The sequence below is a fragment of the Bos javanicus genome, chromosome 6 (genome assembly GCF_032452875.1).
Source record: "Bos javanicus breed banteng chromosome 6, ARS-OSU_banteng_1.0, whole genome shotgun sequence".
NCBI classification, from domain to species: Eukaryota; Metazoa; Chordata; class Mammalia; order Artiodactyla; family Bovidae; genus Bos; species Bos javanicus.
In genome coordinates, this window is record NC_083873.1 from 69,193,439 (window position 1) to 69,211,368 (window position 17,930).

The following is a 17,930-nucleotide window of genomic DNA, read 5'->3' on the forward strand; positions in this document are numbered from 1 at the left end:
TTCACCAGTGAAAAGCTGAAAGCATTTCCTCTAAGATCAGGAACAAGACAAGGATATTTATTTTCACCACTTATATTCAACACAGTTTTGGAAGTCCTAGACACAGCATTCAGAGAAGGAAAAAAAAAAGGAATCCAAACTGGAAAAGAAGAAGTAAAACTGTCGCTGCTTGCAGGTGATATGATACTATACATAGAAAATCCTAAAGATGCCTCCAGAAAACTACTAGAGCTAATCAATGAATTTGGTAAGTCTCAGGATACAAAATTAACACAGAGACATCTGTCTCATTACCATAAACTAACAGTGAACTATCAGCAAGAGAAATTAAGAAAACAATCTCATTTACCGTCACATCAAACAGAAAAAACACCTAAGGAAAAAAATCTAACTAAGGAGGTAAAAGACCTGTACTCAAAAAGCCATAAGATACTGTTGCAGGACTTCCCTGGTGATCCAGTGGCTAAGCCTCTGCACGTACGATGCGGGGGATTCAGGTTCAATCCCTGGTTGAGGAACTAAGATACTACACGCCGCAGGGCAATTAAGGCCACTCATTGCAACTGAGCCTATGCTCTGCAACAGGAGAAGCCCTTGCATCACAACTAGAGAAAGTCTGAGAGCCCCAAGGAGAAGCCTACGAGCCACAATCGACTCACCTCAGCCAAAAGAAAAAAGAAAGATGAGAAGAAACAAAATATTCTCAGTATTCTCAGATTAATGAAAACTAGGAGATTCTGTCACCAGCAAACCTATCCTAAAAGAATGGCTGGAGAAAATCTCTAAAATGGAAAAGTAAAAATAGGAAATCTTAAAACATAATGAAGAAAGAAAACAGTCAGCAAAAATATAGGAAGGGCTTCCTGGGTGACTCAGTGGAAAAGAATCCACCTGCGAATGCCGGACTCATGGTTCCATCCCTGGTCTCGGAAGATCCCACATGCCACAGAGCAACTAAGCCCATGCAACACAACTATTGAGCCTGTGCTCTAGAGCCCGAAAGCCGCAGTTATCGAGCCCAAGTGCGGCAACTACCCAAGCCTCCACACCCTAGAGCTTGTGCTCTGCAACAAGAGAAGCCACCACCATGAGAAGCCTGCACATGGCCACTAGAGAGTAGCTCCCGCTCACCACAGCTAGAGGAAAGCCCGTGCAGCAACAAAGATCCAGCACAACCAAAAATTAAAAGTAATTAATTTTTTAAAAACCAGCTTAAATATATGTGTGTGTGTGTCTGTGTGTAAATACAATAAGCATTCCTTCTTCTCCTAAGTTTTCTAAACTATGTTTGGTAGTAGAAGCAAAAATGTTAACACTGTGTTGGAAGGAAAGTTATGACCAACCTAGATAGCATATTCAAAAGCAGAGACATTACTTTGCCAACAAAGGTCCGTTTAGTCAAGGCTATGGTTTTTCCTGTGGTCATGTATGGATGTGAGAGTTGGACTGTGAAGAAGGCTGAGCACCGAAGAATTGAGGCTTTTGAACTGTGGTGTTGGAGAAGACTCTTGAGAGTCCCTGGGACTGCAAGGAGATCCAACCAGTCCATCCTAAAGGAGATCAGTCCTGGGTGTTCATTGGAAGGACTGATGCTGAGGCTGAAACTCCAATACTTTGGCCACCTGATGCAAAGAGTTGACTCATTGGAAAAGAACCTGAGGCTAGGAGGGATTGAGGGCAGGAGGAGAAGGGGATGACAGAGGATGAGATGGCTGGATGGCATCATCGACTCGATGCACATGAGTTTGGGTGAACTCCAGGAATTGGTGATGGACAGGGAGGCCTGGTGTGCTGCGATTCATGGGGTTGCAAAGAGTCAGACACAACTGAGTGACTGAACTAAAATGAACTGCAGTCCTAAATGTATGCAGAGGAAATATTAAGATGATTATAAGTGTGGGAAGGTAAAGGGAAGTAATGCATGGTAAGCTTTCTATATTTCACTTAAACAGGTAAAATAACACCACCAATAAATTGTGATAAGGAACTTCAATATTAAAAAAAAAAAGTCCAATTAGAAAGTGGGCAAAAGATGTGGAGACATTTTATCTAAGAGGATATGCAAATAGAAAATAAGTACAGGAAAAGATGTTCAACATCATGAGCCATTAGGGGAAAGCAAATCAACACAAGTAATCTCTAAATACCTAGTCTTTCCACTGGGTTGCAGTGTTCTAGTCTCAGATACCCATGAGGCTTACAATTTACTTCACTGAGGTCTTTGCTTGAAAGATACCTCCTTAGAAAGGCCTTTTCTCCCCTATCCATACATCTCCTCACCACCCCAAGTCCCTATTTACTCTTGACTTTCTTGCTTTATTTCCTTCATGGAACTTATTCCCAGCCGACATTATACAGTCACTTGTTCATCTGTTTGCTGTCTGTGTCCCCACTTATTAATAGAATAAGTGGCCAGAGATCTTGTCTTCATCAAGTGTCTGGCACAGAGTAGTCAACAAATATTTTGGATAAATAAACTACAACACATTCAGAGGATGTGTTTTCATATTTCCACTCATGAAGTTTTACTCAAATTTCCTGGATTTCCGACCTCATCTGCCTGCTGTGCCCTAAAAGCCTTCTCTAAATGCTAAAGCCATTGCCTTGTTCTTAGTTCTTACTTAATCCTCCTTCCAGCTTTGCTAGAAGGACACTTACCCCAACCCTGTTGATTCCCGCCACCCCATCACCAACCAGTGTGACACTGTAATAGAAGACAGAGTGAAAAAAGAAAGGAAAAAGACCTTCGAGCAAGAATACCAGCAGGTGTTAGACGAGAGAAGCTGTAGCCAGAGCTTTGGTACGTTCTTGGCATGCTGTTGAATACACCTTGGTCTATATAACACAAGACTGAGAAGTCAACCCAATAAAGACTGTGGTTGGCTTATTCAGCAAGATATTTTTGAACTTGTTGATTTTTGCTTGGCAGTGAACATCAAACTAATTAAGAACTTGTCATTCAAGTGTAGTAAGTCTTTCCATTCCTCCTTTCCCATTTTAGCTAACTTCAGAGCATTCCTGGCTTTATTTAAAGGACTCATAGTTTTCATTTAAATTATGGATCCCAAAGCCACAGTGACCCAGAATTCGGTCTTCTCACAACACATAGACCACAAATCATTGAAATTTTTTCAGATGAGCAAGATTCTGGGGATTGCCTGCACGTTTCTTAACAAACAAATACCATGACAGAGTTGTAATATGTAAGCGATTATAGAATAAGAATTTCTACCTTCAAATTTTATTTTCTTAGCGTGCATTTAAAAAAATTCAGAAATATATAACCATTAAACATAATGCTTTATCAAGAAATAAAAGTTAAATGTCTCTGGCATACCAAATTATTTAGCTATTTCTTAGTAGACACACTCACTGCTTCATTTGTAGAAAAGAACCTGGCTTATAGAATTCCTCCAAACAAAACAAAAAAAAGAAAGTTAAATATAGCAGCTGTATGCTGAGAAAAGGTAAGTCTTTCTCCTGCTCAATTTGTAATGTTTATTTAGAAGTAAAAACATAAACAAAATGCCATTTTTGCAGGGAGGTCCAAGCGGGGAAAAGAAGATACCCACAGCCTGTACCAACAGCCAGGTCACTCAAAGTCAATGCTGTATAGAGTTCAGTAACTCTATCCGCAAGGAAATGTAAAATCAAAGTACTATCTCTGATTCTGCTCTAATAAAAATTATTTTTCTTCCCTCTGAAAATGTTAGTCTTTTTTTTTTTTTTTTTCTGGCTGCATCATGCAGCAAGCAGGATCTTGGTTCCTCCACCAGGGATCAAACCCAAGTTCCCCAAAGTGGAAGCATGGAGTCTTAACTACTGGATCACCAGGGAAATCCTAATGTTAGTCTCTTGAACAGTAATATTTAATTGGTATTTGGAACCAAGGAAAGAAGATAAAAAATTACCACTATTAAAAGGTAATTTAACAGTTTTTGACATTGAGTTAGTGATTTAATATACACCACTAACACGTTACTTAATAATGTGAAAGTTAACAAAAAATTAATTATAATTATATAATATAATTATTATAATTATAGCAAAGGAGAAAAGGAAAGATATAAGCATCTGAATGCAGAGTTCCAAAGAATAGCAAGAAGAGATAAGAAAGCCTTCCTCAGTGATCAATGCAAAGAAATAGAGGAAAACGACAGAACGGGAAAGACTAGAGATCTCTTAAAGAAAATTAGAGATACCAAGGGAACATTTCATGCAAAGATGGGCTCAATAAAGGACAGAAATGGTATGGACCTAACAAAAGCAGAAGATATTAAGAAGAGGTGGCAAGAATACACAGAAGAACTGTACAAAAAGATCTTCACGACCCAGATAATCACGATGGTGTGATCACTCAGCTAGAGCCAGACATCCTGGAATGTGAAGTCAAGTGGGCCTTAGAAAGCATCACTACGAACAAAGCTAGTGGAGGTGATGGAATTCCAGTTCAGCTATTTCAAATCCTGAAAGATGATGCTGTGAAAGTGTTGCACTCAATATGCCAGCAAATTTGGAAAACTCAGCAGTGGCCACAGGACTGGAAAAGGTCAGTTTTCATTCCAGTCCCAAAGAAAGGCAATGCCAAAGAATGCTCAAACTACCGCACAATTGCACTCATCTCACACACTAGTAAAGTAATGCTCAAAATTCTCCAAGCCAGGCTTTAGCAATATGTGAACTGTGAACTTCCAGATGTTCAAGCTGGTTTTAGAAAAGACAGAGGAACCAGAGACCAAATTGCCAACATCCACTGTATCATCAAAAAAGCAAGAGAGTTCCAGAAAAACATCTATTTCTGCTTTATTGACTATGCCAAAGCCTTTGACTATGTGGATCACAATAAACTGTGGAAAATTCTGAAAGAGATGGGAATACCAGACCGCCTGACCTGCCTCTTGAGAAACCTACATGCAGGTCAGGAAGCAACAGTTAGAACTGGACATGGAACAACAGACTGGTTCCAAATAGGAAAAGGAGTACGTCAAGGCTGTATATTGTCATCCTGTTTATTTAACTTATATGCAGAGTACATCATGAGAAACGCTGGGCTGGAAGAAGCACAAGCTGGAATCAAGATTGCTGGGAGAAATATCAATAACCTCAGATATGCAGATGACACCACCCTTATGGCAGAAAGTGAAGAGGAACTGAAAGGCCTCTTGATGAAAGTGAAAGAGGAGAGTGAAAAAATTGGCTTAAAACTCAACATTCAGAAAACAAAGATCATAACATCTGATCCCATCACTTCATGGGAAATAGATGGGGAAACAGTGGAAACAGTGTCAGACTTTATTTTTCTGGGCTCCAAAATCACTGCAGATGGTGACTGCAGCCATGAAATTAAAGACGCTTACTCCTTGGAAGGAAAGTTATGACCAACCTAGATAGCATATTCGAAAGCAGAGACATTACTTTGCCAACAAAGGTCCGTCTAGTCAAGGCTATGGTTTTTCCTGTGGTCATGTATGGATGTGAGAGTTGGACTGTGAAGAAGGCTGAGTGCCGAAGAATGGATGCTTTTGAACTGTGGTGTTGGAGAAGACTCTTGAGAGTCCCTTGGACTGCAAGGAGATCCAACCAGTCCATTCTGAAGGAGATCAGCCCTGGGATTTCTTTGGAGGGAATGATGCTGAAGCTGAAACTCCATACTTTGGCCACCTCATGCGAAGAGTTGACTCATTGGAAAAGACTCATGCTGGGAGGGATTGGGGGCAGGAGGAGAAGGTGATGACAGAGGATGAGATGGCTGGATGGCATCACTGACTCGATGGATGTGAGTCTGAGTGAACTCCGGGAGCTGGTGTTGGACAGGGAGGCCTGGTGTGCTGCAATTCATGGGGTCACAAAGAGCTGGACATGACTGAGCAACTGAACTGAACTGAACAAAAAATTAGCTCATCAGTGGTTAGGGTGAAACCACTGTTGCATTTGTCTCTCACTGTAAGATCTACTCTATTATTCCATTGTTCTATAGTCTAAGAAAAAAAATCCCACCTTCAACATAAAAACTAACAAGAAAATTGGACTTAAGATATCGCTTTGTGGATGTCCCTGGTAGTTCAGTTGTTAAGAATCCTCCTGCCAATGCAGGGGACACGGGTTAAACCCCTGGTTTGGGAAGATTCCACATGTAATGAGGCAAGTAAGCCTGAGCTCCACAACAAGAAGAAGCCACTGCAATGAGAAGCTCAAGTATAGCAAGCAGAAAGTAGCTACTGCTCGCCACATCTACAGAAAACCCACTTGCAGCAACAAAGACTCCACGCAGCCAAAAATAAATAATTAATAAACAAATTAACTAAGTATGTAATTTTAAAAAGACCTTGGGGCACAGTGCCCTGGTCTTAATTTATTTAAAATTATAATAAACCAGAGTACCCATAATTTCTGAATTCATTGGTCTATTTATACATTCATTAACTAAGCATGTATCAGAGGTTGGTATGGTATAGTAGAAAATAAATGTGCCTTGGAATTAAAAAATAATAATTTTTTAAAACAAAGCTCATTGATACAGAGACAGATTGCTGCTAAGTCGCTTCAGTCGTGTCCGACTCTTGCGACCCCATAGACGGCAGCCCACCAGGCTCCCCTGTCCCTGGGATTCTCCAGGCAAGAACACTGGAGTGGGTTGCCATTTCCTTCTCCAATGCATGAAAGTGAAAAGTGAAAGTGAAGCCTCTCAGTTGTGTCCAACTCCTAGCGACCCCATGGACTGCAGCCTACCAGGCTCCTCCGTCCATGGAGTGGGTTGCCATTGCCGTCTCCAAGAGAACAGATTGGTGGTTGCCAAAGGCAGACGGCAAGGTACCAGAATGGGTAAATAGAGTCGAAAGGTGCAAACTTACAGTTATATAGTCAATAAGTCCTGCAGATGTAATGTGCAGCCTGGTTACCACAGTTAATAATACTGTACTGCATATTTGAAAGTCACCTAAGAGAGTAAACTTTTAAAATTCTTATCACAAGAAAAAAATCTGGTGATGAATGTCTATTAGATTTGTTGTGGTGATGATTTGCTAATACAATCAAATGTCAAATCATTATGGTCTACACCTAAAACTAAAATAATGCTGTATGCCAATTATTTCTCAATTTTTTTAAAGAAACATCAAAAAGATATTTTCAATGACCTGATTCAATCAATTAGGGGAAGTTTGGCTTAAGGCAAGTTACTCAGTCTCTTTCTCTTAACTTGAACTGTGGTGTTGGAGAGGACTCTTGAGAGTCCCTCGGACTACAAGGAGATCAAATCAATCAAACCTAAAGGAAATCAAGCCTGAATATTCATTGGAAGAACTGACGCTGAAGCTGAAGCTCCAATACTTTGGCCACCTGATGCAAAGAGCCAACTCATTAGAAAAGACCCTGATGCTGGCAAAGACTGAAGGCAGAAGGAGAAGGGGGTGACAGAGGAGGAGATAGTTGGATGGCATCACCGACTTAATGGCTGTGAGTTTGAGCAAGCTCCAGGAGATGAAGACAGGGAAGCCTGGCATGCTGCAGTCCATGGGGTCACAAAGAGTCAGACATGACTGAGCAACTGAACAACAACAACAAACAGTTGTTTTCAGAGTTAAATGAAATAATACATTTTAAATATTGAGTACAACGTTTGAAAAAATTTAGGCACTCATTGTTACCATCCTTCCTTCTCACTGACCTAGACAATAGGTGCATTTGGTGAAAAGTACATAGAAAATGCCTACTCTACAGGAACTTACAGAAGAAATTAAAACATATCAATGTTAGACAATGACCTAAGTGCTAAAATCAAACAGTTAAGGCTCTTCAGGGATTTATGTCATCATTTTTATACTTGGCCTCAAATCTAATAAAATTTATTCATTCTTTCTTTATGCAATTTATTAGCACTTTTGAAGTGCCTGGTGCACTTACTACCTTTAAGGAATTTACAGTATAGTAGGGGAAATGGACGGGGCTTCCCAGGTGCCTCAGTGGGTAAAGAACCTGCCTGCAATGCAGAAGACACCAGAGATATGGTTTCAATTCTTGGGTCAGGAAGATCCCCTGGAGGAGGGCACAGCAACCCACTCCAGCATTCTTGCCTGGAGAATCCCATGGACAGAGGAGCCTGGAGGGCTACAGTCAATAGTGCAAAGAGCTGGACAGGACTGAAGCAACTGAGCACAGCACAGGGGAAATGGACACACACAAATTACTGGGGTATAATGTTTTGGCATTTTGATAGAAATATTAAAAGAAAAGTATGGTTCATTGGGAATGGAAGACAAGAAGCTCTGTAGAGGTTCCAAAGTGAGAGACAGCAGTTTTCCTTCCTAAGAGCACAGAATCCTACCTTAAGCTAGCTTAATAAGGGAGTAGTGTTTTTATTTAAATCTAATTTGTTTTCTAAATTTATTTTCAATTGGAGGATAATGGCTTTACAACGTTGTGCTGGTTTCTGCCACACAAGGACATGAATCAGCCGTAAGTATATGTATGTCCCCTCCCTCTCTGACCTCCCTCCCATATCCCACCCCAGCCCAACTCTCTAGGTTGTCACAGAGCACCAGGTTGGCTCCCTGTGTTAAACAGCAACTTCCCTTTAGCTATCTATTTTACATATGGTAATGTGTATGTTTCAACGCTACTCTCTCAATTCGTCCCACCCTCTCCTTCTCCCACTGGTCCACAAGTCTATACTCTATGCCTCTATGTCTGCATCTCTATTCCTGCCCTGCAAAAACGTTCATCAGTACCATTTTTCTAGATTCCATGTGTTATGCTTAGTCGCTCAGTCCTGTCTGACTCTTTGTGGCCCCATGGACTACAGCCTGCCCGGCTCCTCTGTCCATGGGGATTCACCATGAATACTGGAGTGGGTTGCCATGCCCTTCTCCATGTTATCTTCCCAATCCAGGGATCAAACCCAAGTCTCCCACACTGCAGGCCAATTCTTTACCAGCTGAGCTACCAGGGAAGCCCCTAGATTCCATATATATGCATTAATATACAATATTTTTCTCTTTTTGACTTACTTCACTCTGTATAACAGGTTCTAGGTTCACTCACCTCACTAGAACTACTCAAATTTGTTTCTCTTTATGGCTGAGTAATATTCCATTGTATATATGTACTACATCTTCTTTATCCATTCGTCTCTCAATGGACGTCTAGGTTGCTTCCATTTCCTGGCTATTGCAAATACTGCTACAATGAACACAGGGTACATGTGTCTTTTTCAATTATGGTTTTCTCAGTGTATATACTCAGTAGTAGGTCAGACGGTAAAGAATCTTCCTCCAGTGCAGAAGACCCGGGTTCAATCCCTGGGTTGGGAACATCCCCTGGAGAAGGAAATGGCAATCTACTCCAGTATCCTTGCCTGGAAAATCTCATGGACAGAGGAGCCTGGTGGGCTGCAGTCCATGGGGTCAAAAACAGTTGGGCATGAGTGAGCGACTAACACTTACTTACTTATACCCAGTAGTAAGATTGCTGGGTCATATGGTAGTTTTATTCATAGTTTTTAAAGGAATATCCATAAGGGACTGTATCAACTTACATTCCCATCAATAGTGGAAGATGGGTCCCTTTTCTCCATATTCTCTCTAGCATTTACTGTTTGCAGATTTTTTTGATGATGGCCACTCTGGCTGGTGTGAGGTGATACTTCATTGTACTTTTGATTTGCATTTCTCTAATAATGAGTGATGTTGAGTAATTTCTATGTTTTTAACAGGAAGATTCATTCACATGATTGAAAATACAAAACACACAAGTATATAATATATGTAATAAGACATCTTCTACCATCCTCCACCTTCATTCATTTCACCAACTTCTCAGCAAGCTCTGGCCATCTAGTACCCCTCTACAAAGGCAGCCAATATCATCAGTTCCTTGTGCACTTTCCAGGCATATTTAATGTATCACAAGCAAATGTGAATACATATCTCCCCCTTTCTAACAAATGGGTGTGCTATACCTTGCTAATTTCATTTGAAGTATGTCGTTGAGCTCATTGCTTATTAATATATAAATGGATTATTCAATCTTCATCCTATTTCAATAGCTATATATTATTTTATAGTATGAATATACCACAATCTACTGAACTGATAAGATATGAAAATTATTTCCAGTCTTATTATTAAAAATGCTGCTATGACAAATTAATGTAATATATCATTCTACATGTGTACAAAATACATCTAAGAAATAAGGTCTTAAAAGCAGAATTTCTGGGCCAATTTTGCTATATTTAGCTAACACGATGTGACTGTTTTAAATATTCAATAATTAGAGTCTAGGGACTTTCCTAGCAGTACAGTGGTTAGGAGTCCACCTTGCAATGCAGAAGATGTGGGTTGGATCCCTGGTTAGGGAACTGAGAACCCCACAAGCTAGGGGGCAACTATACCCATGCACCACACTAGGACTCAATGCAGCCAAATAAATGACTAGAATCTTGACATCCCCATACTAACCTCTCCTATGCTCTGGATTGACGTCACCTCTCTATCTTAGTCTTCAGCTTCACTCTCTCACAGATCTTGCCCTAGCAGCACCATCACCATTAAACAAACTCTCTTGATGAGAATTCCCTGGCAGTCCAGTAGTTAGGACTCCATGCTTTCACTCCTGAGGGCTCATGTTCACTCCCTGGTCAGGGAACTAAGATTCCCCAAGCTGCACAGCATGGCCAAAAACAAATAAACCAAAAAACCAGTCAACAAACAAAACAAAACAAAAAAACAAAAGCAATCTCTTGAGTGCCAGGTATTGTTCTAGGTAGGGGGTCTGCTGCTGCTGCTACTGCTAAGTTGCTTCAGTCGTGTCCGACTCTGTGCGACCCCATAGACAGCAGCCCACCGGGCTCCACTGTCCCTGGGAATTCTCCAGGCAAGAACACTGGAGTGGGTTGCCATTTCCTTCTCCAATGCATGAAAGTGAAAAGTGAAAGTGAAGTCACTCAGTCGTGCCCGACCCTCAGCAACCCCATGGACTGCAGCCTTCCAGGCTCCTCCATCCATGGGATTTTCCAGGCAAGAGTACTGGAGTGGGGTGCCATTGCCTTTTACAGGTAGGGGGTATAGCTGCAAAGAAAACAGACAAATATCCCTCCTTTCATAGGACTCTCTAGTAGTTCACTCTGTAGGTCTCTAGGAAAGGGACAGAAAAATACACAACATCAGCAAGTTCATTAGAAAGTTATCTGGGCTGAGGAGGAAAACTAGCTAGAGAGAGAAAGGAAATATGAAGGTCTGAGAAGGAAGGAAGACAGGAAATCAGGGCAGGTTTATATCTACAGGCAGAATGATCTAGGAAAATCAAGAGGAAAGTCCCGTGGCAGGAAAGTGAGTGCCCTACTGGAGGAAGAGAAAGGAAGCAAGCGTAGCTGTAAGAAGCGAGGAAGGAGGAGAGAATGAAAGATGAGGCAGGCACACGTGGTGCTATGGGAGGAAAAGTGGGCACTGGACAGAGTGCAACCAGCCGCACTGGGGGTGTGGGGCTGAACCAAGGCAGGGGCACCAAGAACAGACACAGTCAACGCAGGTAGGGCATGAGGGAAAGCGTTCTTCAGGAACTGAAAGAGTAGTAGGTTAGGAGACTGGAGCTGGGGCAGAGGACAGAAACCCACTTCAACCAAAGGTAAACATGAGAACAGAAAAGATCCTGCCTCTTTCTTGAACAATATATTCCACATAACCCAGTGACCAGTGGACAGGAACTGGCAGGCCATGTTATAATGCATCTAAGTTATCAAATTTTCATCTGCATAGGTCATAATTTTAATTGCTGTAATTATAAAAAACCTTTTATAAAAATTATTTTAGCAATCAAGTTTGCCTGTTAAGGTTTATATCCTAGTGAGAGACTTGGTTTTAAAAGATTATTCCACTGCAGTCACATTATTTATCGCCAAACAGCCATCTGTTTTGCCTTTTAGTACTGACTTTTTAATCCTCACACTCATTTCACTAAGAACTTTCTTGGGGGTGGCACTGGAGATAGTAGTGACTGTCATTATTCTGATGGAAGTATAGTAGACACTAGGTTGGCTGTAATTGATTTCAATATCTCTTTACAAAGAAATTAATCAGCACGATTCCTTCAGTCTTCAAAGCAACTATAAAGAAAATACCATATTTTCTCCTAATTATTGTTTTATATTTTTATTTGGTTATAATTTTCTCACTATTTTTTTATGGGAATGCTCTGTTTTATCTGTTCAAATTTTCTGTAAATCTACAATAGTTCTATTTTTCTCTTTATCATCTGCGACCTGCCTTCTGGTCTCACTATGTCACCAAACTTGCTCTCCTTAAAGTTTTCTTTAGATCTTTCTAGAATTCACCACTGCCTTGGATATTTATGACTGCACTCTGATACTTGAGTGGCACTGAAAACTGATATTCTATGCAATACTCACTCATAGTCTAAAGAGAGGAAAAGGCACCCATTAAAAACACAGACCAGGAGTGGAAAAGACATATGCTCAGGATCTCTCTCCCTCCTTTTGATAAACATTCCAGTTTTCCTTTGAAGAACTATCCCTCTGCCATGCCATATGATCCTGGCACAAATCTCAGTCAGCATAAACTGCTCCCAACCCCTACTGGCCCCGAGTTAGGCCAATCTTACTTTTTCCCCTGGAATCTGAATCTTAGGTAGAATGACTCAAGACAGAAAACAGATGAAATTCAGTCTCTCTTGTGTCAATGACTGGAAGAGCTTTTCCTGAGCTCTTGGTCCCAGCTCTTGGCTCAAGAGCTCTTGGCTCTTGAGTTCAGTTCAGTTCAGTCCCTGTCATGTCCAACTCTTTGTGACCCCCATGGACTGCAGCACACCAGGCCTTCCTGTCCATCACCAACTCCTGGAGCTTGTTCAAACTCATGTCCATCAAGTCGGTGATGCCATCCAACCATCTCATCCTCTGTCGTTTCCTTCTCCTCCTGCCTTCAATCTTTTCCAGGTCTGTTTCAATGAGTCAGTTCTTCGCATCAGGTGGCCAAAGTATTGGAGTTTCTGCTTCAGGAACTGTACTAATCCATTCCAAAATCTGATTAACCATTCTTCCTCTGATTCTGTTAGCTTTCCAATCCCCTTTAATAAATTCCCTTTTTGCTGAAATTAGTCAAAACTGATTCCTGTTGTTCATGTAACCATTATGTTGAACACATAGGCTTCCCCAAATTAAATCATGAAATAGCTTTGTGTTTTTCTCTCTCATTGTTTATTTATAGCTATTCATGAGGCTAGATTTTCTCTGGCCCCTACATACATAGTACATAAATTAACACAGTGCCTCGAAGTCAAATATTCTGGGCTCAAATTCTAATCCTATGTCCTACTAGTTACTTAACGTCTCTTTGTCTTAGTTTCCTTATACAGAATAAAAACATCTACCTCATTGGGTCATTGTGAAACTTAAATGACTTCCCCAATGCCTGGCATGTATAATAGTAAGTCCTGAAAAATGCTAATTAAGCTGATGCAGTGACGGTCCAGTGATGGTCCTGTGACTGTCTTTATTTCTCACAACCCATCACATTAGGCCCTGACTGTCCTTATTTCCATACCCATCTTCATGCTGGCCCTCTCTCCTTTTCTGAATTCTTCAAGACATAACTAAAGTAAGCATCACCACTTCCACAATGCCCACATTGATCTACAAAGGCCACATTAACTTGATACTTCACTTATAGGAGTCATAATCTACAGCAGACACATGAGTCTTAATTTTGTATCATTCTATTATTTTTTAATTGTATCTGTGTGTAAATCATGGCTACCCAACAAGAAAGTGTTCCTTGAAGGCAAGAATGACATTTCATATTACTTTATGTCCTCCATATTACTTAGTCCAGAGTAATGCTCAAAGTAAGCCCTTAATAATAAAGTTTTAAATTGCCCTCTGAGAAGCTAAAAATATTTCCAATAATAATTACTTCTGAGTTTGTATAGCTTCAAGCCATCAGGCCAACATTTTAGCATATATGCTGCCAAGCACAAGCCGTTGTTTTTATTGTGTGTAAGAGCACACAAAAAGACAGGGACCGAACGTTCTGTTTTCTTCATACACTTGCCCAGACACACTAGGCATCCAATAAATGTTATTAACTGTCTACAAAAAAGCTGAAAATCTCAGGAGCTGAAGATTAATCCCAACTATGACAGGAAATTCCAAACACATCTATTACTATTAACATTGGAAACTATACAGCTGAAAGGTCCTGCTTTGTTTAAAACTTTAAAACTTGGGAGGTGAGGGAAATAGCTACTCAAACACTTTTTTCTCTTGAAATATATATTTTTTCTCATAAAAACTGCTGATGAAGGAAGAAGTAGGAAAGGTAATTCCTGTTTCTTTTCATTGTCATGTTTCTGAAGTGATTTTTTTTGGGGGGAACTCTGCATAATACAAAGTACCCCACCTTCTTTCTCTGATTTCTCTAACCATGTGCAAAAGTATACACAGAAATAAAAACTTTTCCCACTGATGCCCAAGAGTATATTATTTACATAATAATATGGCACTGTTTCAGAGCTTTGTGGGCAGTATTTTCATCATGTGGAAGAGTCAGCTAGGAAAGAGAAGTTGAGTAAGCCTAGCCTCAACTCCATGTGAAACTGTCTGAGGAATGGAGATGTATAAATTGACTCACTTAGCTGACCCTGGGAACAAACTTTTATTACATGTAAATAACACCTTTTCAAAATTCTTTACTTCTTGGCTTACATTGTTTAACAAACATGATTATTTCAAAGTTTAGAAAAATTATTTTTTCTAAATGTTATCCACTATAAATTTTTCAACCAGACTAACCAATCCATTCTGAAGGAGATCAGCCCTGGGATTTCTTTGGAAGGAATGATGCTAAAGCTGAAACTCCAGTACTTTGGCCACCTCATGCGAAGAGCTGACTCATTGGAAAAGACTCTGATGCTGGGAGGGATTGGGGGCAGGAGGAGAAGGGGACAACAGAGGATGAGATGGCTGGATGGCATCACTGACTCGATGGACATGAGTCTGAGTGATCTCCGGGAGTTGGTGATGGACAGGGAGGCCTGGCATGCTGCAATTCATGGGGTCCCAAAGAGTCGGACACGACTGAGCGACTGAACTAAACTCAACTGAACTCTTCATTGTTTCCTTTCTACAGGAACACTCTAGAAGAGAAAGAAAAGGAAAAGAGGGAAAAAACCACACATCTTACTTGGATTGTGCAAGACAGCCAGGTACAACCACATTCTGATTTTCCTCCTCGTCTTGGAGTGCAGTGAGCTCCACCATGTTAACCATCACATCATTGGTGTGGCCTGGAAGCTGGGGAAGCACTGCAAGGATCTTCTCCACCAAGTTATCTCCATGATGTCCTACAGCCCCTATTTAAACAGACAAGAAAATATGAACTCACAAAATAGGAGGAAAAAGAAGCTGTTACAGAAATCAGTAACACAATCCTAACATTTTGCCGTTGGTAACACTAACCAGGTTCACAATTACCTAGACAATGTATGTCTTGTGTGTTGGACTTAATTGTCCCTGAGGGCAGGCACTATGTCTGCTCTGGTTACTGCTATATTTCCAGGACTTGGCATAGTGCCTACACATGGAAGGCATCAACAGGTATTTAGTGAATAAACAAACAGTCAACATTTGGTAGGTCAGGTAGATGGTGTCATAAGATGACACTATCTTGAAACTTTCGAGCCAAAAAGATTTTCTTAATTTTACTGATGAAGACTTTAAGACTTAGAAGGGCTTAGTGACCTGACCAAGAATAGCAGATCTCCCCTTTCTAGTAGCTTATCTTCATAATGGCAGTTTACCTAGTCCATTCTCTACATAAAGGCAACTTGGCAGCTAGTAGGTTTACTAATTATTTGTTAGATGAAGAAAATAACAAATGAATGAATAGAAAAATTTGTACTGATAGAAGGATTTATAGAGCATTTTCTATTTACCAGGCATTGCTCTAGGTGCTTTACATATATTAACTCCTTTAATAACAAATGAATTAACAAGCTCAAATTAAAATCAAGACCAATTACAAAGCTTAATGCTTTTCCACAAGGCCAAGTTATCTTTCCAAAAGTTATCAATGCTTGAAAGATACCATTTCAACAACCAGCTGTTGTTGTTGTTCAGTCGCTGACATGCCCAACTCTTGTGACCCCGTGGACTGCAGCACAACAGACTTCCCTGTCCTTTACTATCTCCTGGAGTTTGCTCAAACTCATATCCATTGTGTCAGTGATGCCATCCAACCATCTCATCCTCTGTTGCCTCCTTCTCCTTTTGCATTCAACCCTTCCCAGCATCAGGGTCTTTCCAATGAGATGGCTATTTGCATCAGGTGGCCAAAGTACTGGAGTTTCAGCTTCAGCATCAGTTCTTCCAATGAATATTCAGGGATGCTTTCCTTTAGGATTGACTGCTTTGATCTCCTTACAGCCCAAGGAACTCTCAAGAGTCTTTTCCAGCACCACAGTTCAAAAGTATCAATTCTTCGGCAATCAGCTTTCTTTATGGGCCAACTCTCACTTGTGTACACGACTACTGGAAAAACCATAGCTTTTACTATATGGACCTGTGTCGGCAAAGTGATGTCACTGCTTTTTGAAATGCTAACTTTGTTATAGCTTTTCTTTCAAGGAGCAAGCATCTTTTAATTTCATGGCTGCAGTCAACACCTGCAGTGATTTTGGAGCCTTAGAAAATAAAATTTGCCACTGCTTCCAATCTTTCCCAATCTCCCAATCTTTCTGTTTGCCATAAAATGATGAGACCGGATGCCATGATCTTATTTTTTTGAATGTTGAGTTTTAAGGAAGCTTTTTCATTCTCTTCTTTCACCTTCATCAAGAAGCTCTTTGGTTTCTCTTCACTTTCTGCCATTAGAGTGGCAACAATGGATGTGACTGGCCAAATCAGCTTGGTTTGATCTCACTCACTTCAAATCAATTAACACTTGATTTCCTAATGTCTTTCTATCTATCTCTTTATTGTATTTGCCATGTCATATTAATTGGGTAGAAGAACTAGGTAGAAAAGACTACACCAGAAATGCAAGGAATCACTATCACCACCTTCATCATCTTCATCAGAATAGCTAATATTTATTGAGACCTGGTCAAACAGGAGATGGAAGTGGTCAAACAGGATATGGAAAGAGTGAACATTGACATTCCAGGAATCAGCAAAATAAAATGGAGTGGAATGGGTGAATTTAACTCAGATGACCATTATGTCTACTACTGTGGGAAAGAGTCCCTGAGGAGAAATGGAGTAGCCACCATAGTCAACAAAAGAGTCCGAAGTGCAGTACCTGGATGCAATCTCAAAAATGACAGAATGATCTCTGTTCATTTCAAAGGCAAATCATTTAATATCACGGTAATCCAAGTCTATGCCCCGACCAGTAACGCTGAAGAAGCTGAAGTTGAACGGTTCTATGAAGACCTACAAGACCTTCTAGAATAAACACCCCCAAAAGATGTCCTTTTCGTTATAGGGGACTGGAATGCAAAAGTAGGAAGTCAAGAAACATCTGGAGTAACAGGAAAATTTGGCCTTGGAGCACAGAATGAAGCAGGGGAAAGGCTAACAGAATTCTCCCAAGAGAACACACTGGTCCTTGCAAACACCCTCTTCCAACAACACAAGAGAAGACTCTACACATGGACATCACCAGATGGTCAACACTGAAATCAGATTGATTATATTCTTTGCAGGCAAAGACAGAGAAGCTCTATACAGTCAGCAAAAAGACCAGGAGCTGACTGTGGCTTGGATCATGAACCCCTTATTGCCAAATTCAGACTTAAACTGAAGAAAGTGGGGAAAACCACTAGACCATCCAGGTATGATCTAAATCAAATCCCTTATGACTATACAATGGAAGTGAGAAATAGATTTAAGGTACCAGATCTGATAGACAGAGTGCCTGGTG

General features: G+C 40.5%; 1 protein-coding gene across 3 annotated transcripts in view; it reads right to left on the reverse strand.

Annotated features, from left to right (window-relative positions):
- The window catches only part of SCFD2 (sec1 family domain containing 2), a 395,614-nt gene that overhangs the window by 364,990 nt on the left and 12,694 nt on the right, over positions 1–17,930 (reverse strand). For all 3 annotated transcript variants that reach the window (XM_061420162.1, XM_061420163.1, XM_061420164.1), the window contains exon 2: positions 15,192–15,360. In XM_061420162.1, coding sequence (XP_061276146.1) covers positions 15,192–15,360 — 169 coding nt within the window. The remainder of the gene's footprint in view (positions 1–15,191; positions 15,361–17,930) is intronic.